The sequence below is a fragment of the Mrakia frigida genome (assembly GCF_051309035.1).
Source record: "Mrakia frigida strain ATCC 22029 unplaced genomic scaffold BDY24scaffold_39, whole genome shotgun sequence".
Classification (NCBI taxonomy): Eukaryota; Fungi; Basidiomycota; class Tremellomycetes; order Cystofilobasidiales; family Mrakiaceae; genus Mrakia; species Mrakia frigida.
Genome location: NW_027481242.1, coordinates 1 through 20,929, shown reverse-complemented (window position 1 = coordinate 20,929; position 20,929 = coordinate 1). Strand labels below are relative to the sequence as shown.

The window sequence follows — 20,929 nt, the reverse complement described above, 5'->3', positions numbered from 1 at the left end:
CGGGGACTCGTCTCAGCAAAAACTCCTCCATCCCACTCTAACTTCTAGCTCGGACTCCATGTAATCTATCCCGAGCCTCTGCTACTTTGGATCTCAACTTCGACCGCTTCCCTCAACCTCACTCGACCGTCCTTCTTTCCTCCTCGCCGACTCTCCCCACGGCTCTCCCCAGTCTCTTCACAAATCAATTCGAGGTCGTAGACGTCATGGCTAGAAGGGTCTTCCCTCGAGGAACACATCGCGTTGGAGGCAGGAGTGGTGTGCTAAATGGAGGAAGCCGACATTGCCGGAAAATCCTAAAACCGAGAACCGTGAAAATTCTGTAGAGTAGGGTAGGTTATGGTATGAAACCGTTAGAAACCTCGAAAACGGTTTCGAGTTTTGTAGCCTAGCCTAGCCTAGGGTAGCGTCCAAGAACGGAGGAGGAACGAAAGAAGATCAGTTCGTGAGCGGTTCGAGTTCGGTTCTCGAGCGGTTCAAGAGCGGTTCTCGAGCGGTTCAAAACTGGTTATCTTTGGTCCCATCTGGTTCTGGAGAGTTTGACTATGGTAGTTGTGTAGTTTATTACAGTATTTATCAGTTTCTGTCCAGTAATCGTCTCGTTATAAACGGTAAGGACTGGTAGAGGAGAGTTTTCGACGGGAGGGAGACCGTCGCGTCGAGTTTCTTTCGTTTCTCTGATTGGCTCTAGCTCTTGCTCCAGGACAGCAGCAGGTGCGAGAGTACGATGAAAAGTCATCGCAGATACTACCGAAGCTAGCTAGATACTAGAAATGCAAGAAATTGAAGCGAAACTATACGAGGCGCGTCGTCGTCGCTCCCTCCCTCCTCGACGCATCCTTGAGTCCAAGAACCCAACGCCCCGAGCCAAGCTCCAGCCCAAACGAGAGATCCCATCCACCCACACGACCTTCGAGCAGAACTCGAAGACGGAAGAGGTCTAAGAACATACTCACCACAAGTCGAGCGACTCAGCTCTTCCGAGTCGAAGTCCCTTCGCTCCGAGTCGATCCTTCCTCGAAAGCTGCTCCGAACGACGACTTGAACGATCCAATCCTTTGTTAGGGACGAGAGAGATAGTTTGAGGATGTGGAGAAGAAAAAGAATGAATGAGGTAGGAGGTCAGTGAGGATGAGAAGGAAGGGAACGACGAAGGAGCTCACGGTCCAGAGTTTGCTCGAACCTCGCATCGCTGACTCGAAGAGAAGCGAAAATCAACAGGAGGTCAGCAAGCGAGTCAGAGAGAGCCTTGATACAATCGTCCCGTACTTTATGCTAGAGTCGAGCTCGAAGGAGGAGGAAGGGAGAGACAGTCAGCTGAGGGATTGAGCGACGAGTCGGGCAAAGGAAGAGGAAGGGACGAACCAGAGGTCTTCGAGGGCGATGGACGTCACTGTAGTTCACCAATGTGTCAGCCAGGGCTTCAGGGAAGAAGGAATACAGAGAGGAAGGGAAACAGAGGGAGGGAAGGATGCGAAGAAAGGGAGATGGGAGACGGGTGGTGGAGGAAGGGACAAGGGAGGACGAACGATGTTCCAATCACTGTTCCTTTGGCGAGTAGCAGATCTAAGACGGACGGAACGCAGGTCTACAGAGGGGGGTGACGACTTGGTTCAGCGATGTGAGGTCCAGTGGATGCGAGAGAATGGAGACGAGAAGGAGGAAGGGATCCACGATCAGGCCTTCTCCTTCTCTCCTCTTGGGCCAGTCCCCTCCCCCCTCACACGAGCCATCCATCCCCCAAACTCGGAGCAGTGACTGATAAGATATCGCAGAATCCAGAGAGGGCCGAAAAATTCCTGGGAAAGGCGAAGAAGAGGAAAAAAAGGGACGCACCAGTCTCCACCTCATCTCCTTCCTTCTGCTTCTCGAAGCTTCCAAAGTATCCATCCTTCCGCGTAGGCACGATGGAGCGAGAGTCGATAATCCTATCGGAAGATACGAAACGAGAAGGAGCTGGAGCTGGAGCGATGGACGTTCTGCTGAGGAAGACGAGAGAGGGAAGGAGGCATGGAGACGTTGAAAGTGGTTGGAGGTCATCTCGCCTTTCCCTCAAAGTCCTCTTCTTTTTCCCTGTCCCAGGAAAGAAGAAATTCGAACGGTCGTAGATTGAAGGTGGAAGCATAGAAATTAGACTAGACTACAGAACACAGGTACGAAAAAAAAACTGAACCATTCTCCTCACTTCCCACTTCCCCGTTTCGCTGCTTTCCCTCCCTTTCCTTTCCCCGACCCTTCCCATCCCTGAGAGGTGCCAACTCCATCGCTCCCACTCCTCAAGAGCTTCGGCGACGCCTCTTCCATCTCCTCTTCATCAGACCCATCCCCGCCAACCACCTTCCTCTTCTTCTTCCCTCCAGCCTTCGACTTCGACGACGACGACGCGACAATGGGAGGCGACTGACTCGGAGACCCCTCGGACGGTAGGTGGGAAAGGATGTAGGGTGACGACTCTTCCGCCCAATCCGCCTCGTTCTCCGCGTAGAAGAGCGATAGAGCTGCTTCCCCGACGGAACTGAAGGGAGGTTTTTCGAGGGGGAAGGTGAAGTTGGGATCCTGCTCCTGCGCTCGAACGTCGAGGTAAGCGTCCTCCAGGAGGCGGTAGAAGTCCACGATGGTATCGGCGAGACGGGTCCTCTCCCTGTCCGAAGGGTACTTCTCCTTGAGCAAGCCGACGAGCGATGCCTTGAGGGTGAGGAAGAACGGTTTCGTCTTCTCGAACCCCTCGCCGTCTTCCTCGAGTTCCGTGACGAAGTGAAGAGTATCCGAGAACGCCTTCTGGTGAGCATCTGAAGTACCGTAGATGTTCTGGATGTCGTAGAGGGATCGAACCGATGGCGAAGGTTCAAAAAGGGAGAGTTGAGGAGAGTGGAGAGGGCTGACGGACGCGTCTTGCCTTTGGTCTTCGATTCCGGGCTCCTGTTGAGAGGAACGGATGGAGAGAGCGGGAAGTTCGTCCTGGGCGTTTTCGACCTGCATGGGACCATGGTGACTTCGACTTCGAGGGGGTTTGGAGGGGGGGAGAGGAAACCAGGACGGTTTGCCCGGGTCCTCGTCGAAGAAGAGGGCAGTGCATTTTGGATCCTGAGTGGCGAAGTAGCTGGCGACGATGTCTCCTTGGTGATCTTCCAGCTGTTTGAGGTCGAGTCTCCCAACGGTCGGCTGCAAAGAACAAGGGGAAGGAGAAAGTGAGCGTCGGTCGAAACGACGACCACTCTGCACGCTGCTCGCTCAGAAAAACTCACGATTCCGCCTGGCACAGTACTGAAGAAGCGAGCAATCCTCCAGACTTCAAACTTGAAGGCGTAGGCGGTGGCTCGACGAAGCCGAGAGAAGAATTCCGAGGAACGAGATCGAGCTGACTCCGTCGTGCAGAGCAAAGGATCCTTGAACGCTGTTTCGACCAGTTCGTACGAGATCCAGTCGGACTCCAAGGACTGATTGACCGTAGGGAATCGAGGTTTCTGAAGTTTGGAATCGATGTAGGCAGTACCCCTGTTCAAGGCGAGAGCGATGGTGAGCGAAGGTCATTTGAAGGAAACGGCGACGCGACGACAGGGGGAGAAAGAGGAAAAAAACGCACGACTTGATCGTCTCGAAGTATGTTTGTCCCTCCACGGACTGAAGCCATTGAGAAGCAGGTTCTTTGCAGGCTTCCCACATCTCGTGACGGTGACGCTTCTCATGGTTTCGAGCATGATGAAGGAGCTTGGTCTGGAAAGGGAACAGGGGAGGAATGGAGAGGGCGTCAGAACGGAGAGGATACTCAAGTTCTGAAAGAAGGGGACACGGACCGAGTCGTGCTTGGAGAGATCTTCGTCTAGCTCCAATCTACCGAGGACGGCATCCTCGAACGACTTCTTGGGGAGAGAGTCGTCTCCTCGAGCGAAGAGGAAGGCGTTTCCGGTGAGGAGAACGACCCTCTCTTGAAGCGTATCGTACGCAGCTTGTTCAACGTCCGGTACGTCCTTCTGCAAGAAGAGAGTCGTTAAGCGATCAGCAAAGAGGTATGGGGGCTGGAGGAGCTCCAAATGGAGGGGCTGGGAGATGGATGGCGGGAGGGTAGGGGAAGGGAAAGATCGAGCTCACCGGCTTGGGTCTGCGAGCGGACATCTCGGTTCTGTAGGGTCGAGAAGGCGAAGAGTTACCACCTAGAGGAGACCAAAGTTGACCGACTGAAGTCAGCTACGCTCAGATTAGGAGAAAAAATCGCGATGGGCGAAGAGAAAAGCCGCTCAAGTTCAGCTTGAGCTTGAAGCTGAGCTCGAGCTCACCCTTCTTCCCTCCCCTTCTCGCCTTCCATCCACCCATTCTCCTCGTTTCAGAAGCTCCAAACGGAAACGATGTAGCACTGAGACTCGTACTCACCAGAAATGGGGAAGGAGAAGGCTCCACAGAGCGATGGGGAGGATCAACGCGGAAGGGGAGAGGGTGGGGGTTTGAGGTCAAGTTCGAAAGGTCGACCCCTTCTCCTTTTGATCCAAGCCATCACCATCTCAGGTTCGTGCCAATTCCCTCCTCGTCCGATCGAGATTGTTTCCAATCGTTTGCAAAACAATCCCGAGGGACGAGGGGGTTTGGGACAAGGACCCGTCGACCCCCCCACCTTTAGACTTTCACTTTGAGCCTTGATTGTGATGGCTGGAAAACACGTAGAGATCTGAAAATTTCACGGGTATACTTTCGTGCCTCTTGTCTCTGGGACGCCGTTTTCAGAAAAGCGCTAGCTATACTTCGCGACTCCAGGCGAGGCGTCAAAGTTGACGACTTTTTCTCGTTTTGGAGGAGCCGGCGCGCGGCGCTGGACTTGCTCGCAAGAAATCAGACGCGAAGAGCCCAAAAACGCGTCTTCGTTCCCCTCTGCAGCGTCTCAGAAAAGTTTTCTGGGTCTGCTACTTTTCCATTGCAACGAAGATAGCTCAAAATACACCTCATACAAATTTCAGCACCATCGGAGCTGAAAGGTGTCGCGTCGCAGTGGTTCTCCCTCTCTCTCAGGGTCAGTTTTTCGCCGAATTTCCCAAAAGTTTCACGAACCACTTGGAAGGGCCTACCCAACTCTCTACATCTTTTTCAAGTCGATAACTAGAAAAATGAACAGTTTGGGGAGCTCGCGGGTTCTTGTCCTAAACCCCCTCGTGGGCTCGGGTCGTGGGCGGGGCGAGGGAGTTTTGTCTTCTGAACCTGTCACCATCTCGCTGGACCCTCATATCCTCGAATAAACTTCCTTTGCCAACGATGCCTAGAGACCGAAGCTGCTCCGTCCCAAAAATCCAAGGCGGGAGAGATCGTAGAATCGTCCTCAAGCCGCCGCCTTCGCCCTCGTCGAAAAAGAGGAAAGCCTCTCCTCCCTTCCCTTCGACCTCCTTCAGTTTTTCCTTCCCTCAGAGTCAAGCAGGCGGATCTCAACCCTCGAACCAAGGTGTGAGTGCTTCGAGTCTGAGCTCACTTCGTTTTCACAGCTCTATAGCTGTCCGAGACCAGCAGCAGCAGCGTTGCTGACTCCTCCGTTCTTCCTTCTTGCCCTCTTGCTTTCCCTATCGTCTTCCTATGCCTTTCTCTCTCTCGTTTTATGCAGCCACCCCTGCGGCTTCCTCGACCAGAAGCACCCCTCCCCACACGACCTCGACCTCCCCTCCAATCTTCCAGCCCTCCCAACTCTCCCTCAAGTCGCCGCGTTCGTCGACGATCGAACTCGAACGAGCCCGAAAACGCGATGGACCAGGACCAGAGGATTCCATCGGACGACAACTCGTTCGATTACGGTCAGGATGATGTTCTCAACGGAGATTTGGAAGGAGGTGGTCAAGATACAGCTGGAGATTTGGTTCAACGAGGGGAGGCGGAGGACGTCGCCATGGAGTTGAACGACGTGAGTTTGATTCCGATTCTACCTTCCGTTCTGCGTGTTCGAGCAGTACCGAGAGCTTCTATGACAAATTCTGAACTATCCTCTCTCATCTCATCCCTCTTCAGAACGACCCTCACCACCTCAACAACCCAGCTCCCTCTCCCTCTTCTTCCTCCTCTCTCGTCCCCTACAACGACCCTCGAATCATCTACGTCTCTCCGTCGAACGAAAAGCCCTGCAAAATTCCCTCTCCTCTCGACGCTCGAATGAGCCTGGTCGCCATCTACGCCTGGAAGGTCAAACATCACATCCCATCCGACGCGACCGACGAGCTCATCCAGATCACCAAAGGACCCTGGTTCCTTCCCTCTTCTCTCCCCAAGTCCTCCAAAACAATCTCCAAACTCTCGCTCCTCGTCCCAGCACCCCAGATTATGGTCCATTCCGTCTCCGTAGACCAGGAGAAGGTCCCCTCCGGTCAGCGTTCGAACTCAACGACGGCAAGCTTCAGCTTTCGCTTGCTGGATGTGGTTGTGGAGTGGGTTCTGGCCAACGAACACGTGAGGGAGGTGATGCATTTTGGGCTCGGGGAGTACGCTGAGACGAGGAGGGAGCTTTGGGAAGGAGCGCTGTGGGGTGGTGGGATGCACATCAGTCGGAGCGGTTACCCTGTTTTCGGCGGTGAGAACAGTTAGTCTTTTCTTCTTCGTCTTTCTCTCTCACTCCACACCTCTAACCTCGATTACAATCCTCTCTCTCTCTTGTACGGATTCTCCAGACACCATCTCGCTATTCCCATCCCAAATCATCTCGTACCATCCCTCTCCCTCTTCCTCTTCCTCCTCCGCCCCCCAACGCTCTCGTTCGAAGTCCCGCCGTCCCAGCTCTTCAGGATCGTTCGGTCGGATTATCACCATCTCGCGGGATCCCACCACCGACGAGGTCGTTCTCTTTCTCGAGCCTCTCGTCGCCGAGTCTGACCCGAGCGTCGTCGACCATCTTCCTTCTCCTCCTCGCAACGGATTTGGCGTTCTTCGGACTGGAACGAGTCAGATGGTGAAAATCCAAGGGGGACAGGTTCGGAGCTGGTTGAATGCTGGTATCCGGAGGGAGGAAGACAAGCCTCTGAGGGAGGAGCTGGATGGAAGGGATTGGACGATTGAGGTGAGTCAAGAAGTGATTCGAGACGCGACCTGAGCTCACTTTTTTCTTTCTTTCCTGCTTCATTCAGTTCTTCAGTGTCGAGGAGAGAGATGGCTCTCGAACCATCCTTTCTTGTCACTGCCTTCCTCTTCTACCCGTTGAGGAGGAGGTCGAGAGAGGACTGGTTGACGTTCCGACGTTGACAGAGCTCGACCCGAACTTGTCTTGCTGGGACCTCCCTCCTCTCGAGAGCCGTGCCCCCCTGGGACCTCGAGCTGGCTCCAAGGTGTGTTTTCCTCTATTTCCTTTCCGTTTCAAGTCTTTCCGATCACTGAACTCGCTCCTTTTTCATCAGGATCGTGTCGTCGCCTTCTCGCCGTACAACGATGGCTTCAATATCTACTCTACCAATCGCAACTCCGTCGACGGAGCCTACCTAGCTGTGGGAAACATCATCATCGCTGAGCAAGTTCGACTTCGAAATCGGATGGTCGCCTCCTTCGGAAAGATGGGTGAATCCACCGCGACGCGTCGACGAGACTCCCTCTCTTTCTTTGCTTGGAGCCGCGCTCATCTTCTCTTTCCTTTCTCTGCCTTTAGGAACGTCATTCGAGGAAGTCGCCTCCCCATGGGTTCGAGAGCTTGTCCACCTAGAGCGAGATGGCTTTGAGTACGGAGGGGAGCGGTGGTTGTTGGGTGCTTTGAAGTTTCGAGCCGACATGGTCGAGGTCGACAAGTTGGCGAAGGTGAGTCTTTCGCTCCAATTTGCCTCACTTTTGTATCGAGAATCGGTGCTGACTATAGTCTTGCCTTCTTTCGAAATGATAGGTCAGCGGGCTGAAGTCGCTTTCTCCATGTCGAGACGATCTCATCGGTCGAGATCGACTCACCGAAACCGACATCTCTCGTTCCGAACTCCTCAAAAGTCGTCGTCGTCAATCCAAAGCGGAAGCAGCTCGGAGGGATGCAGCAGCAGCAGGAACTCAGAAGGAGCGAGATCGGATTCTACAGGAGCAGGGAGTGAAGGGAGAGGAGTCGTTCCTGATCTCAAACGGACTCTACAGTCGCGTCGCCGGTACCTTCCCCATCGAGCCCTCTCACGCAATCGGATCCGGAGTCATCGCCAAGATCTTTCACCTCGTCATCACCAAGCTTCTGGGCAAACACGGAAAGAAGCAACTCTCTCTCGCTTTCGTCGGATTCGTCTTCCCCAAGGTCTTCCCGTCCCTCCCCAACCCAGTCTCCCACCACCTCTCCTACACCTTCTCGCAAACTCTCCACTTCGCCAGTGTTGCTGCCTTTGTCTTCGCCTCCTTCCTCGACGGCTCGTGTATCAACAAGAACGCCTACCGCAAGCTGCACCGCGCCGATCCTCAGAAGTACGCGACTCCGTCGAAGGTCGTCTCCGAGCTCTTGGGACTCTTGACGTCGGCCGGAGAGGTGACGAGGATCGTGTTTTCTGATGGGTTGAGACTAGAAGAGTACGAGGAGATGGATCAGCAGTGTGTTGGACTTGCGTCTCAGATGATGAAGGTGAGCAGATCTGGTCTCGACGCGTCCCTCTTTTTCAACTCCTGGCTGACTCGTTCGAACCTCGCTGTTCCAACAGCTCCTTCGTCCTATCAGCAAGAAGAAACTCGAAGCCCTCCCCAACGTTCACGGTCTCTACCACCTCGCTTACTACTCCTTCCTCCTTTCAACATCTCGACACTGCGACGTCGCGTCTGACGAGGCCAAGCATCGAGGATCGAAGCAGCTCATGAGGACCCAGAACAACAAGGACCCTTCCCTCACCTTCATGAAGGGAGAACATGCTCGACAGGCTCTCAGGACGCTTGCTCTAGGAAGATCGAAGCCCGGAGAGGAGCAGAAGGTTGAGCAGGTGCGAGTGGCGCTCTGGAAGGTCTTGCAGTCCGTTCCTTCTTTGCGGAAAGGGACGTACCATGATCCTGGAGCTGGAGGGGAGGGGTTCATGGAGGGAGATGAGGAAGAGGAAGGTGCTTGGGAGTTGATGATCTCGGAGCAGAAGAGGGCTGGTGGGCTGGAGGTTTGTGCGGACCCGGAGAGGTGAGTCTTGAATCCGAGTTTCTCTCGAGGCGACGGAGACGCCCTGTACTGACGAAAGATCTTTGTTGTTGACCTTCGCCGCAGATTCTTCGACGTCACTCGCCGTACCCCCATTTCTTCTTCGATGAACGCTTCCCTCCCTCGAGACATGAACCACCTTCGTCACCAACCTCTCCTCGCTCGACTTCGACAGGTTCTCTCGGATCGATTCCCTCTCCTCCCCCCGGCCGCCTTCCACAAAATCCAGTACCAGCCCCTCAGCCACTTCCGCACCATCTCCTTCGACGATCTCGAGGGACGGTCGAGAGTCACGGTCGATGTTGGGGATTGGAGAGCGTTCGACTTCGAGGGAGAAGGAAGAGAGCTCGTTCGTCGATTCGGGTTCGTCGAGGAGATCTTTTCGCTCCCATTCGAGGGATCAGTCGAGGTCTTCTTCAGAGTTCGATGGTTGGAGGAGGCTGGATCACAGGGTTCGAAGACGGTCCTACCAACGGTCCCGGTGTATCGATGGTCGACGAGTGAGTCTCCTTCCATCTTCGACGCGTCGTCGGTCCCTTCTTTTCGTTTTTGGTCGCTGACCTAGTCTACCGTTTCTGCTTCTTTCGTTCGGTTTCTTCTTTGCAGCTAAGAACTATCCCGATCCCGTCGTTCCTTTCAACAACCTCGCCAGCATCCGCTCTCTACACTTCGTCCCCGTCGTTTGGAAAGACGCACTGAGGAGGAGGCAGCAGCAGCAGAAACGAGCGGTAGCGGAGCAGTTTTGGTTGAACCAGCGGCTAGTTAGGACGATGTAGAATTGACGATAGCATGAGATTGCGTGTAGTCAGACGTTCTCAAGCGGCAAGGGAGGGAGAGAGGAGAGAAGGCACGGCCGAAGAGGTCAAACCTCATCTGAGCTCCACCCACCGTTCTTTTCCGTTCTATTTGGTTCAAGACCGGATGGTTATGGGTTGGGTGTAGTGCCAAAACTATAGGTAAACTGCTTAAGAATGGTTTCAAACCGTTTTTGGGTCCTAGAAGGTTTTGGGACCGTCAGGGACCACTTTTGAACCCGACAGGAACCGATCCTGAACCGAACGCGAACCAAATTCGAACCGTCTCTGAACCTCAAAACCGTTCTGGAACGGGTTTGGTTCTAGTCTTGAACAGTTTCTGGGTTTCTCAACCGTTTTTGACTGTTCCTCTCCGGTTTCTGACTGGTTCTTGGTCCGTTTCGACCTCGTTTGCAGACGGGTTTCAAGTTTTTGAACGGTTTCGGACGCGTCGCAGTCTCGTCTCGAGCTCGACCTTTATCCGTTCAAAAACCTCCAAACCGTTTAGAACCGTAATGAACAGACCTCGAACTCTCCAAGAACTGTAACATATGCTATATTATCCTAACGTAGCCTACTCAACGGGGTCCTGGTTTTCGTACTTTCCGGCTATGGACGAGCTCTCCTCCCTCCCGCCCTCCCTTCCCTCGAGACGTCCCTCTCTGAATCGAACGAAGACCTCCAGAGCTCGCAATTGAACTCCTCGCTAGCGATGAGGCGACTCTCTGCTCAGCAAGGGAAGCTTTCAATCTGGGCTACTCCGAGGGAAGGAAGGAGAAGCAGAACGACGACCTTCCTTCCGTCCGACACGCTGAGCTGATTCCCCTGACCTCGTCCCCTTCTCTCTCCAGCTCTATCTAGAAATTCGGAGAACAGTAGCATCTTGATCATCGCCCCCAGAGCACAGCAGGTTTCTTCCACGTCTCTCGTGAGTTTTCTTCCCTAGGTCACGTCTTTCTTCGCTCACAGCATCGAACTGATCTCTTCCCTTCTTGCAGTGTTCCTCTTTCTCTTCGAACACACTTCCAGCGAGTGAAAGTGACTCGAGTAGGCTTGATGCTGTTCAAGTTCAGTTATTTCTTCGCTGCGGCCTCATTTGAAGAGGCAGAGCTGCTCGAGCTCGATCTTGCTCGTTTCTCTGTTCTCCTCCCAACCACAGCTACCTCTCTCTACCTTTCTCTTCACCGCTCTAAGACCTTAGGATGGCTCATTGCCTCACTACTCTCGCTCTCACTCTCTTTGCAACTTCGATCTTCACTCAACCTCCGAGCATCTCGACGACGGTAAGCTTCTCGCCTCTCTTCGCCACATCAACTTCCTCTGAACCCGCGCCTTATCTAGATCTTACTGACTCGCTCTCTTCTCTTATTCAGATTCGAGAGGAGACTACCTACGCGCCTGGATCTGAGCTCGTTACCTCTGTGCGTTTCCGTTCGACGTTCATCACTCCCTCCCTCCGAGCGGAGCGACGCTGACTTCCTCTCCTCTTCTTCGTAGACCTGTGACGGAGGCTACAAAGGTGGCTACACTCGTGAGCAGTATTCTTGACCCCTCACTTCTAACTCTCGCCATCGTCGCGTCGATGCTGACCTTCTCGCCTTCTCACTCCTCTAGACGACCCCGGAGCTTGCTCTCACTGGAGCACCTACACCGCCACCTACTCTGCGGTAAGCTAAAGCTTTATCGTTTTCGCAAGCTAGTCCTAGATCGAAACCTCCTCGCTGACCTTCGTTTCTTGCAGACTCCCGTCGTCTCGACCAAAACCGAAACCATCACCATTGCGCCTGGAACGACTGTGACCTCTTCCTTCCCAACGGAGACGCAGTACAGCACCTCCTGCTCGACGGCTATCCCAAGTGGCGGTTCGAGCGCAGCACCGTGAGTGTTCCGTCTCCTTGCTCAACCCGACGCGTCGAATTGAATCACTGGCTTCATGCTCTCTTCTCCTTCTTCTCAACCCAGAGCTCAGGTCACTCCTTCGCCTCCGACCAGTACCCACTACGTTCCCAGTTCCTCGGTGACCCCCGTCTCGGATACCTTCTCGATCCCCAGTTCTGATGTTGTGAGCCGTTTTTCTCATCCCTCTTTCTCTCTTGCGAGCGCTGATTGTTCTTCTGTCTTCGGTTCTGTGTCTCCCAGTGTGTGCACGAGCCTACTCTCACTCTCTACGGAACCACTTTGGTCGATCAGGCTCCCGGATACTCGACTTCTGTTCGTTCCTCTCCATCTCGAGTCGTTCCCCATCGACTCTCGACACGTCGAATTCGGAATTGACATCTCTCTCTTCCTCTTCTTTGGACTCTTCAGATCGGAGAGAGTACTGCTTATACTTCTCATCCAGTCGAGTTTTTCACTTCGGTGCGCCTTTTTCTAGGCCCTACAGCAGGGAACGGGGAGGGAAATCGAACCAGGCTGACTTTCCCTTTCTTTTGTTTCCTTCCACAGACTTGCGTTGGAGGCTACAAAGGACCCTACACACGTGAGTCGTATGCTTTCTTTACTCTTCCTCCGAAAATCGACTTAATCTTTGCTCGGAGAGAAGACTCTCGCTGACTGAGCTCGCCTTCAAACCGATTCTCCCTCTCTTCAGACCCTGGAGCCTGCTCGAGCTGGAGTACCTCGGCCTACACCACTTGGAACGTGAGCGTCATTCGAACGAATCTTCACCCAACAGGATCGAAACTGAGTCCTCTCGCTTCTTTCGTTCTGCCTCTCTCCAGACCCAGTCTCTCGTCTCTACGTTGACCAGCGTCGTCACTCTTCCTGCGTCGACTGTTACCTCGTCCTACCCAACTGAAACCCAATACGCTACCACCTGCACCGAAACGGCAGGAGGAGGAGGAATCGTTTCAAACGCTCGAGTGTGAGTCGAACGTCTCGTCTCCTCTTTCGTCGCGTCGCGTCGATCTAAATCGAGTCGAGTGAGAGATTCGCTGACTTTTCCGCTCCTTTCTTCTCTATCCACTTACTCGCATCCTTCCAGAGCTGAAGCTACCACTCCCGCTGAAACCATTTCCGCCGCGGTGCCTACCGGAACGGACGCCAACTCGGCCACCATTTCGAGTCACGTCGGGTTCGTCTCGATCTCTTCTCTCCGTCTTCACTCCTCCTTCGACTTCTCCAACCCATTTTCTGCCTCGTCTCGCCATCTCTTCTGACCTTGTTTCCTCCCCTCTTTTTTCCTCACCAGGATCTTCGGCGCCGCTGCAGGAGGACTCGTCGTGGCTACTTCATCGCTTCTGGCCTTCCTCATTCATCGCCGCAACGCCAAAAGAAGAGGGATGAGGGCTGATCAAGAAGACTCTAGGTACTCTCCTGTGAATGATGGAGAGGAGAAGTGAGTCGCACGCTCTCGTTCTCGTCGACTTGGACTCGAGTTGGATTTGAACTCCCTTCGAACTCGTTTTTGCTGACTTGGACTCTACCCTTATCTCTCTTCTTTACCTTCAGGTCCGTCGCAACGGAGGATATCTATGATGCTTCAGTCGATCCATCTGTTACTGTTTGTGCATTCTTGCTTCTCAGAGGACCGCAGAAGAAGGCGCGTCGGCACTATTTTGCTGACCCTATCTTCCTCTCCTCCCTTTCTCTCCCCACCTTCTTTCACCCAACCCCATCTCCTTGCCCTTTTCAACCAACCCTACGAACCCACAGTACGGCTACGGAGGCTGTTCTCAACTCCCCGTCCAGCATCGAAATTCGCCTCCCTCGACCGATCTGCCTCCTCTCCCTTCGTTCTCCGAAGAGCGAGTCTAGGGAATACGAAATCGAGGGAGGCATTTCGGTTTATATCTCTAAAGTTCTTTCCTTTTCTTCTCTTCTCGTGTCAAAACGGACGGACGAGCACGCATTGCCAGGACCGGTTTTCTCTTCTCGCTCTTCGTAATTTGGTCTTTCCTTCCTTTAAGACTAGCTTGGACTTTCTAGCATGAGAAGCTCTGTCGAATACTATATTTCGAGATCGGCAAAGAGTAGTACGAAAGACTAAAGAGAGATCGTCGCCGTTCCCGTCGCGTCGAGCTCCCCAGAAACTACACCCAGTTCCTCGGCGTCCTCAACACGTCCATCATCTTCTCCTCCTCCGATCCCTTCTGCACCTCGAACATGTACTCCCACCGAGCGGTCTCTGGTAGACTCATCAACACGCTCTCGATCCTCGCTCCGGGAGTCATCAACCCGAACTTGGTTCCTCGGTCGTTGACGAGGTTGAACTCGACGTCTGAACGAGGAAGAGAGGGGAAAGGAGAGAGTTGGGTCAGTCACTGAGCGACGAAGAGATCGATTGAAAACCTTGGGCAGAAAGCTGAGGGAAGAACGATGGGGAGGGAGGGGAGAAAACGAGAGACGAGAACTCACATCGACCCCTCCTCAACTGCTGCCACCTCTTCTGCTCCTCCGTGAACTTCATCGTGTGCCTCTTCTTCAAGATCGGCAGGTATGACGGCACGAACGCATCTCCCAACTCCTTCACGAACGACAGGATCTCCGACGAGGTAGGTCCGATCCCAGACGAGTACCTCAACGACTTGGTGTGAATTGGGCTCGTCGAGTCCAGATCGTCGAAGAAGATCCCTCCTACTCCTCTCGCCTCCTTTCGATGAGGGATGTAGAAGTACTTGTCGCACCAGGACTTGAACGCAGGGTAGTAGGACTCTCCGTGCTTGTCGCAGGCGTCCTTGAGGGTTTGATGGAAGTGGACGGCGTCTTCCTCGAAGAGGTAGTTGGGAGTGAGATCGGACCCTCCTCCGAACCAAGAAGCGACGGGCTTGGTGAGATCCTTGTCGTCGTAGATTTCGAAGTAGCGGATGTTGAAGTGACACTGGAGGGGGAAGGAAAAAATAAGGACGAGAAGGAGGTTGGTTTGGGAATCGAGACGTCAGGAGAGATGGAGAGGAGACGACGAACGGTAGGTGCGAGAGGGTTGTTGGGGTGCAGAACGATGGAGAGACCGACGACGGCGTAGGGAAGAGACTTGGTTTCTGTGTAGAAGGGAAGAAAGAGGCGAAGGTGCGACGGTGTCAGAACGGACAAGGTGAGAGAGATCGACGAAGAAATGAGGGAAAGACGAACTGTCGACATGCTCGAGACCAGCGTGATCTGCTCGCATCTGAGCAACGCTGCAATGAGGAAGAAGAGGGGAAAGACGAAAGAATCAGGACGAGAGCCTCGACGCGTGAAAGAGATGGACGAGGACTCACGCCCGTGGTGGAAGCAGACCCTGGATAATCGAGATGTTGACACCTCCCTTCTCGAGAACAGTTCCACCCTTGATCACACACGAAGTACCCTCTCCTCCGTTGTTGGGTCGAATCCACGAGTCGTGAAGGAACCGAGCTGGAGGAGGAGGGGTCGAGAAGAGAGATGAAGGAGTAGCCTCTTCCTCGAGCTTTTCGATCGAGGAGGTGATGGTCTCCTGGAGGGACTTGACGTAGGCGACGAGCTCTTTGTAGATGGGAGACTGTGATAGAACGAAGAGGGGCGAGTGAGCTTCAGAGGGGAAGGGAAGGGCACGAGAAGAAGGGAAGGGCGTGGGAGCTCACGGTTGGCAGGACCGCCGCCTCGGCCTCGTTCGGAGAGAACTCTGAAGGTTGAGCTGTGAGAGGGACAACCTTGGTGGGCTCGTCAGCGTGAGCCTGTATCGTGATGAAGAAAGTGAGCGAAAGAAGAGGTCAGTAGAGCTCTCTTGAGGTCGACGAGGGGGCTGAAGCAGAGGAGGGAGAGAGAGTTTACCGGATCGAGGAATGAAAGTGTTTGGCTGGCAGCTCCAACGAGAACGATCAAGGACGCAAAGATCAAAGGAGTGTTCCAGGAGGATTTCCTGTTGGATGGATCGATCTCGGGGTTGAAGGAAGGTGGAGGAGGGGAGGAGGAGGAGGGAAGGGAGGAAGAGGAGGTCGTGTTGGAGGAAGGAAGGAGGGTTGAGGCCGATGCATTGGTTGGCGAAGAGGAGGAAGGGAGGCTGGAGAAGGTCGAAGGAGTGTAGGAGAGTCGTCTCAGGGTTGAGGGAGAGCTTTTGAGCAAGGCAACTGTAGGAGGAGGCAGAAGGGCGGAAGTTGGAAAGGGAGAGGAAGGAAGGAAAGGTGAGCTTCGTCCTTCTCCGCCATCGCTCCTTTCTCCTGCTGTCATTCCAAGACGAAGGAAAGACGTACCAGTAGACCGATATTGGGCAAAGCACATCACTCGGGCAAGTCGTGTCGACATTTTTGGCTAGAAGAGGGGAAGCAGGAGGCTGGTTGTTTGAGATCGAAAGGAAAGGTCGGTTGAGCTCCAAGAGGAAGCGATCCACGTGGGACGAAAAAGAGGCCTTAACGACAGGAAAATATTCTCCCATTGCGTTCTGGGAGATTTCATGATCTCGTGCTGCTCACAGAGACCCAGAATCAGAGCAATAAGAGCAAAGAGTGGCTTTTCGTCGGTCGCTTTCGCTCAGGGCTGCCCTTCCGTCGCGTCTTCGCCTTCGATTCGCTCCAGAAGATCACAGAAACCATACATGTATACCTGACTTCCGATCAATCTAAGCAGGGATCTCTCCCTTGTTGTTGGCTCGAGCCCAAGCAGGCAAGCCGGTCAACTCCTTCCACCACGCCGCGACGTGAGGCAAGGATCCGTCGACGAGTCCAGGAGCGCATCCAAGGTCGGCCACCATCTTTCCGTAAGGCAGATGGAAGAGGTCGGCGATAGTGAGTTCACTTGAGGGGACAGAAGAGAAGGAAAGAAGTCAGCGAAGGGAGGAGGAGACGGAAACGGACGTTGGGCGACTCACTCTCCGGCTGTGTACTTCTGCTTCGAAAGGATGGCCTCGTAGGCGACGAGCTTCTCGGCAAGAGTGGCGGTCAGAGAGGTTACCTTAGCCTCATCGGTGGCGAGTCCTCGCCAGCTAGAGGAACAAGAACAACAAAGAAAGTGAGATCAACAGTCGCGCGTCTCGCGAGAACGGAAGAGGTTGAGCTTACAGCTTGAAGACCTTCTCAAATGCAATCGCCGAAGCCGAAGCATCAAAGTTAGAGACCTCGACAGAGGTGGCCTGGTCGATGAGAGCGAGCTAGAGAAGAAACGGAGAGAGATGGTCCAGATCAATCGATGCTTCGACGCTGAAGCTTCCAAACCATCACTCGTAGATCTCCGACACGGGAGAAGAGGAGGTCGTACTTACCTTCTGGATGTCGGTAGGAAGAGCTCCCTTGGAGGCTACGAGGTAGCGAGCAATGGCTCGTGATTCTGAACGAAACAACGAGCGAAGAGAGTCGCGAGTCAGTCTTCGATCTTCCTAGAAACGAGCAGCATCGAAGCAGAGTCACGAACCATACAAGACGAAATTTCCATCCTCTAGGATGGGCATCTGTCCGAAAGGCTGTTTCGAGAGCCACGATTCCGTCTTGATCTCGGGGAACTCTACGTCGTTGAAAGTGAAGTCCTTTCCTTCCTCGAGCCCGAAGTGGTAAGCACAGACGAGAACTCTTCGACTGCACTGAATGAAAACGAGATCGAAGAGGAAGAATGAAAGCATCAGATTTTAAGGTCGAGGAAGGGGAGGAGATGGGACAGTCGTTCGTGAGACGCGGAGAGAGACCCAACGAACCGTCGAGATGTAGTTTCCAGAGATCGTGGGGGACATGTTGAGAGAGAGAGGTGTAAGCTGTTGAATGAGTTTTGGGAGGGGGGAAGGGGGAGAGCAGGTGCTGGTTGGTGAGAGAGAAGAGGGAGGAGATCGGCTCGCTGGCATTTCAGAGACTGCGCTCTTCTTCCCTCCGAAAACCCAAATTACCGACCGTGGGACAACGATTACAAAGAGCCGGTTGAATCTTCGTAAGCCTGAAGTTTTCCTTATCGATGCGAAACCCTGGGATTCTCGATTGTTCGGGGGGAGCTGACTGTTCGACCCAAAGTAAGAGTTTGAAGCTCCGAGTCGAGCTCACCTTTGCCTGCTTTCCTCCAAACGATCAGCATCTCCTTCGAGGACTCCTCCTCTCGCCACGATTAAGTTTCGGCTGTCGAGAGCTTCTTCCAACTACTACGAAGGCCGTACTTGATGGCTCAATCGTTTTTGTCGTTCGACGGAGAAAAATGCGAGCCACTTCAACGAGGATCGCGCTGAGACGCGTCGTGCTTGATCTTCTTCTCTGCGTTGTCACCTTCTGTCACCCTCTTGAGAATACGCCACTATTCCTGTTTTACGGTCCAGCGATAGCAGAAAAGCTGTACCTGCTCGTCCTGGGCAGAGGACGGTTCACTCTCTCCGCCCGGACCCCCTTTTGGATTTAAACCTTCCTCTTCTCTTTCCTTCCCAACCATCACCACCCTGTCAATCAACTCTCACCATGAACACTCTCATCTCATCTCCACTCCATCTGCTTCGAACTGGAGCCTACTCCTTCCTGCTGGTCTTGCACATCGTCTTGCTTGCTCTCGCCGGAACTTGGAACTCAGGAGTGAGTTCCGCTCGCTCTTCTTGCTCTCCTTCTTCTTTGTAGGTCAGTTGGGACAAAAGCTCACTGTTAGCTCTCTCTCACACCTTATCTCTCTCTCTCTCCAGAGTGGTTGTGAGGTTTCTACTTCCCTGCATTTCCACCTCTTCGCTTTGGTCCCGCAAGCGCGACGAGCCTGACCTCCCTCGCCTTTTCTCCCTTCTCTTTCAGCTGGAAGCGACTGGGAATGGACGACTACCATCTTCGTTATGTTCTTCATGATCCCTGTCTCCTTCGTCCTCGTTTCCTGCTTCCTGTAAGGCCTGCCTTCATCCGAAGGAAAGAACTGAAACGCGCCAAGGCTGACCTTCCTTTTCTTCCTCTTTTCTTCCTCTCTTCTTCATCTTCAGGATCTTCACCTACAAGGGCCACTCGTTGAGGCTCGAGACCATTTTCCTCCTCGCAGTGACCGCTATATGGACAGGTGAGTTTGGGTCTAGGGACGGAGGCGAGGGAAAGAGTCATGGGGTAGTCACCGACTCGACGCGCGCTGAACTCTCCTTTTTTGATTCGAAGGTCTCGCGGGCGGGCTGACCGAGCACTACATCGCCTACAGAGGTCAAGCGTGTAGAGTTTCTAAGCCAGACTGGTGTGAGTTCTCGTTCTGAACTTCGATTGGTCTTTCGTTTGCTGACCTTCGGCGCGTCTCCCCTCTCTCCCTCTGACAGGGTACTACAACTGTGCCCTCTTTGACGCCATATTCGCGTTCGTATGGATCAACGCCATCTTCTCTGTTCTCTGCCTCGTTGCATCCATCGGATTCGGGGTAATGCAAACGAAGAAGAGAAACGCGTCGGTTCGTCCGCTCTCTTTTCTCTTCTGCTTCCGCTTCATACAACCGAAGACGTTTCGAGGATCTGATCGCCTACATCCTACTACTCTTTTCAACAGGTCTGGAGTTTATCGATAATCGAACTGCTCGCTGCGTCTCCAAAGGGCGCCGTCAGAATGGATTCACGCGTCTCGGACGTCTGATCGATTGCTGCTTTTATCTCTCTTCGTTCGGTATCTAACCTAACCTACTAAAAGATCACTATCTTTCTCGCATAACCTCATCCTTAATCCCTAATCGGCGCTGCTCCTGTTCTCCCTTCTCCGACCTCCGTCCCGTTCCCGTGTCCTCGCTTTGATCTCCCTACACTACCTACTATAATCCCTAATGTTGAAGTCTTCATACAACTGTGAACGTTTCTCAGAAGCTCGTCTTTCAGGTGCTTGTGGCTTTGAAGCGATGAAAGGGAAGGCGTAGCTTGGACGAGACGCTTCGCCCTCTTCCAAAACGAAACGACGCAACGCAATGGTCATCTCGGGTTCAAATGAGAGAGGCTGGTAGACTAAGCGTATCGACGAAAAGGACCAGAACAATGAACGAGGGGAAGTGTAAGGCAAAGAAAGAGACTGAGAGCTAAGACGCGACTACTTCGACGCGGGGTAAGTCTTCTCGAACATAGGCACCAACAGCGCCTTCCCCTTCGCCATCGAAGTCATGAAAGGTCCAACCGTTCCGAGCATAGGCATGGTAGTAGCTCCACCCAAAGGGCCGACCGGGATCATGATGGCTTGAAGAGGAGCGGGAGATGGTTTGAGAGCGGTTCGAGAGAGAGTTGCGAGGATGCTGGAAGAGGGAGAGCCGAGGAAAAGGTTAGCGTCCAGTTTGGAGAGAGAAATGCAAAAAGGAAGGAAAGAGAGTCACTCACTTGACGGCAGCAGCTCCAGCATCCGACCCGGCTTTGATCGCAGTTGGTCCTCCTCGACTTGAGGAGCAGTCTCCGATAGCGAAGTAGGGAGAGGTGACGAGAGCACTTTGAGGGTTGGAGGAGACAACCTGGTAGGGGGAGAGAAGCGAAGGGAGACGGAGGAAGAAGCTCAGTTTGAGGAACGCATCAAAAAAGCAGACAACAAGACGCGTCGCAGAACGAAAAGGAGGAAACTCACTCGGAGGTTCTTATCGACGGTGATGGCTCCTGCCGTGTTCACAGCCCCAGCATCGTACGAAGAAACAAGCTTCGTGTTGAGAGTCACTCCCGACGCGTTGACGACGAGATCGGCTGGCGAAAACGAGAAGAGGAAAGAAAGTCGACGCGAGTCAGCACATCGTCGAAGCTCGGAGATCCTAAGAGATAATGAAGCACTAACCATCGATGATGGTACCGTCCTTCAAGATGACGTTACCCTTCCCAGCGTTCGCAACGTCCTTCTCGACTCGTTGTCCGAGAACGACTCGCACCCCCCTCGACTCGAGGTCCTTCTGGAGTTTCTTCGATAGCTTGAGAGGGTAAGCGTCGCTGAGCAGACGATTCGAGGATTGGATGATGGTAACGCTCTTCTTGGGGTACTGAGAGATGATTTCTGTAGAAACGAGGAAAGAAGAGAGAGAAAGGGGACGGGTCGATGTCAGCTCGAGTCGGAAGTGGACCCTCCGAAGGGGTTGAAGTACAAGCTGGAACTGACCTCCTGCGTACTCGATCCCAACCGAACCTCCTCCGACGATGACAATGGGTTAGACTAGCTTGCTAGATTAACCACTTCACAACGCGCTCCAACTTTTTGACTTCTCGGGGCAGCCTCAGTTTTGCAGCTGCGATTTTTAA

The 20,929-nt window shown here is 53.6% G+C and overlaps 8 protein-coding genes across 8 annotated transcripts; 2 read left to right on the top strand and 6 right to left on the bottom strand.

Annotated features, from left to right (window-relative positions):
• Positions 1 to 1,255: 1,255 nt before the first annotated feature.
• Positions 1,256 to 2,158, bottom strand: BDY24DRAFT_195148 (uncharacterized protein). Its single transcript, XM_076636425.1, has one exon. The coding sequence runs from the start codon at positions 2,038 to 2,040 to the stop codon at positions 1,567 to 1,569; it is 474 nt and encodes a 157-aa protein (XP_076492948.1). The 5' UTR covers positions 2,041 to 2,158; the 3' UTR covers positions 1,256 to 1,566.
• A 34-nt stretch (positions 2,159 to 2,192) lies between these two features.
• BDY24DRAFT_195152 (uncharacterized protein) lies at positions 2,193 to 4,464 on the bottom strand. The gene is made up of 5 exons (XM_076636426.1): positions 4,369 to 4,464; positions 4,090 to 4,151; positions 3,795 to 3,971; positions 3,584 to 3,714; positions 2,193 to 3,495 (listed from the first exon to the last, which is right to left on the bottom strand). The coding sequence occupies exons 2-5, from the start codon at positions 4,111 to 4,113 to the stop codon at positions 2,277 to 2,279; spliced, it is 1,551 nt and encodes a 516-aa protein (XP_076492947.1). The 5' UTR covers positions 4,114 to 4,151; positions 4,369 to 4,464; the 3' UTR covers positions 2,193 to 2,276.
• Positions 4,465 to 5,716: 1,252 nt separating this feature from the next.
• BDY24DRAFT_418501 (uncharacterized protein) lies at positions 5,717 to 9,855 on the top strand (the record flags this gene model as incomplete). The annotated part of the gene is made up of 10 exons (XM_076643858.1): positions 5,717 to 5,872; positions 5,977 to 6,541; positions 6,630 to 7,015; positions 7,083 to 7,280; positions 7,350 to 7,506; positions 7,595 to 7,740; positions 7,823 to 8,527; positions 8,604 to 9,061; positions 9,146 to 9,579; positions 9,686 to 9,855. 10 exons carry the CDS (start codon positions 5,717 to 5,719, stop codon positions 9,853 to 9,855), a joined length of 3,375 nt encoding a protein of 1,124 aa, XP_076492946.1.
• A 4,049-nt stretch (positions 9,856 to 13,904) lies between these two features.
• Positions 13,905 to 15,307, bottom strand: BDY24DRAFT_344788 (coproporphyrinogen III oxidase; the record flags this gene model as incomplete). Its single annotated transcript, XM_076637568.1, has 5 exons — positions 13,905 to 14,092; positions 14,230 to 14,692; positions 14,779 to 14,852; positions 14,944 to 14,990; positions 15,072 to 15,307. Coding segments are annotated over 5 exons (1,008 nt in total), but the record flags the coding sequence as incomplete, so codon positions are not given.
• On the bottom strand, positions 15,224 to 16,127 carry BDY24DRAFT_195059 (uncharacterized protein). Its single transcript, XM_076636424.1, has 3 exons — positions 16,023 to 16,127; positions 15,414 to 15,899; positions 15,224 to 15,331 (listed from the first exon to the last, which is right to left on the bottom strand). The coding sequence occupies exons 1-2, from the start codon at positions 16,072 to 16,074 to the stop codon at positions 15,496 to 15,498; spliced, it is 456 nt and encodes a 151-aa protein (XP_076492944.1). The 5' UTR covers positions 16,075 to 16,127; the 3' UTR covers positions 15,224 to 15,331; positions 15,414 to 15,495.
• A 199-nt stretch (positions 16,128 to 16,326) lies between these two features.
• Positions 16,327 to 17,624, bottom strand: BDY24DRAFT_401733 (glutathione S-transferase). The gene is made up of 6 exons (XM_076642127.1): positions 17,453 to 17,624; positions 17,176 to 17,341; positions 17,027 to 17,091; positions 16,827 to 16,915; positions 16,637 to 16,750; positions 16,327 to 16,562 (listed from the first exon to the last, which is right to left on the bottom strand). Exons 1-6 carry the CDS (start codon positions 17,594 to 17,596, stop codon positions 16,388 to 16,390), a joined length of 753 nt encoding a protein of 250 aa, XP_076492943.1. The 5' UTR covers positions 17,597 to 17,624; the 3' UTR covers positions 16,327 to 16,387.
• A 537-nt stretch (positions 17,625 to 18,161) lies between these two features.
• BDY24DRAFT_436733 (uncharacterized protein) lies at positions 18,162 to 19,494 on the top strand. Its single transcript, XM_076644237.1, has 7 exons — positions 18,162 to 18,302; positions 18,407 to 18,413; positions 18,510 to 18,594; positions 18,689 to 18,762; positions 18,855 to 18,929; positions 19,007 to 19,134; positions 19,230 to 19,494. The coding sequence occupies exons 1-7, from the start codon at positions 18,192 to 18,194 to the stop codon at positions 19,311 to 19,313; spliced, it is 564 nt and encodes a 187-aa protein (XP_076492942.1). The 5' UTR covers positions 18,162 to 18,191; the 3' UTR covers positions 19,314 to 19,494.
• A 214-nt stretch (positions 19,495 to 19,708) lies between these two features.
• On the bottom strand, positions 19,709 to 20,687 carry BDY24DRAFT_428020 (uncharacterized protein; the record flags this gene model as incomplete). The annotated part of the gene is made up of 4 exons (XM_076644054.1): positions 19,709 to 19,953; positions 20,036 to 20,163; positions 20,274 to 20,386; positions 20,475 to 20,687. Coding segments are annotated over 4 exons (653 nt in total), but the record flags the coding sequence as incomplete, so codon positions are not given.
• Between the last annotated feature and the right edge of the window lie 242 nt (positions 20,688 to 20,929).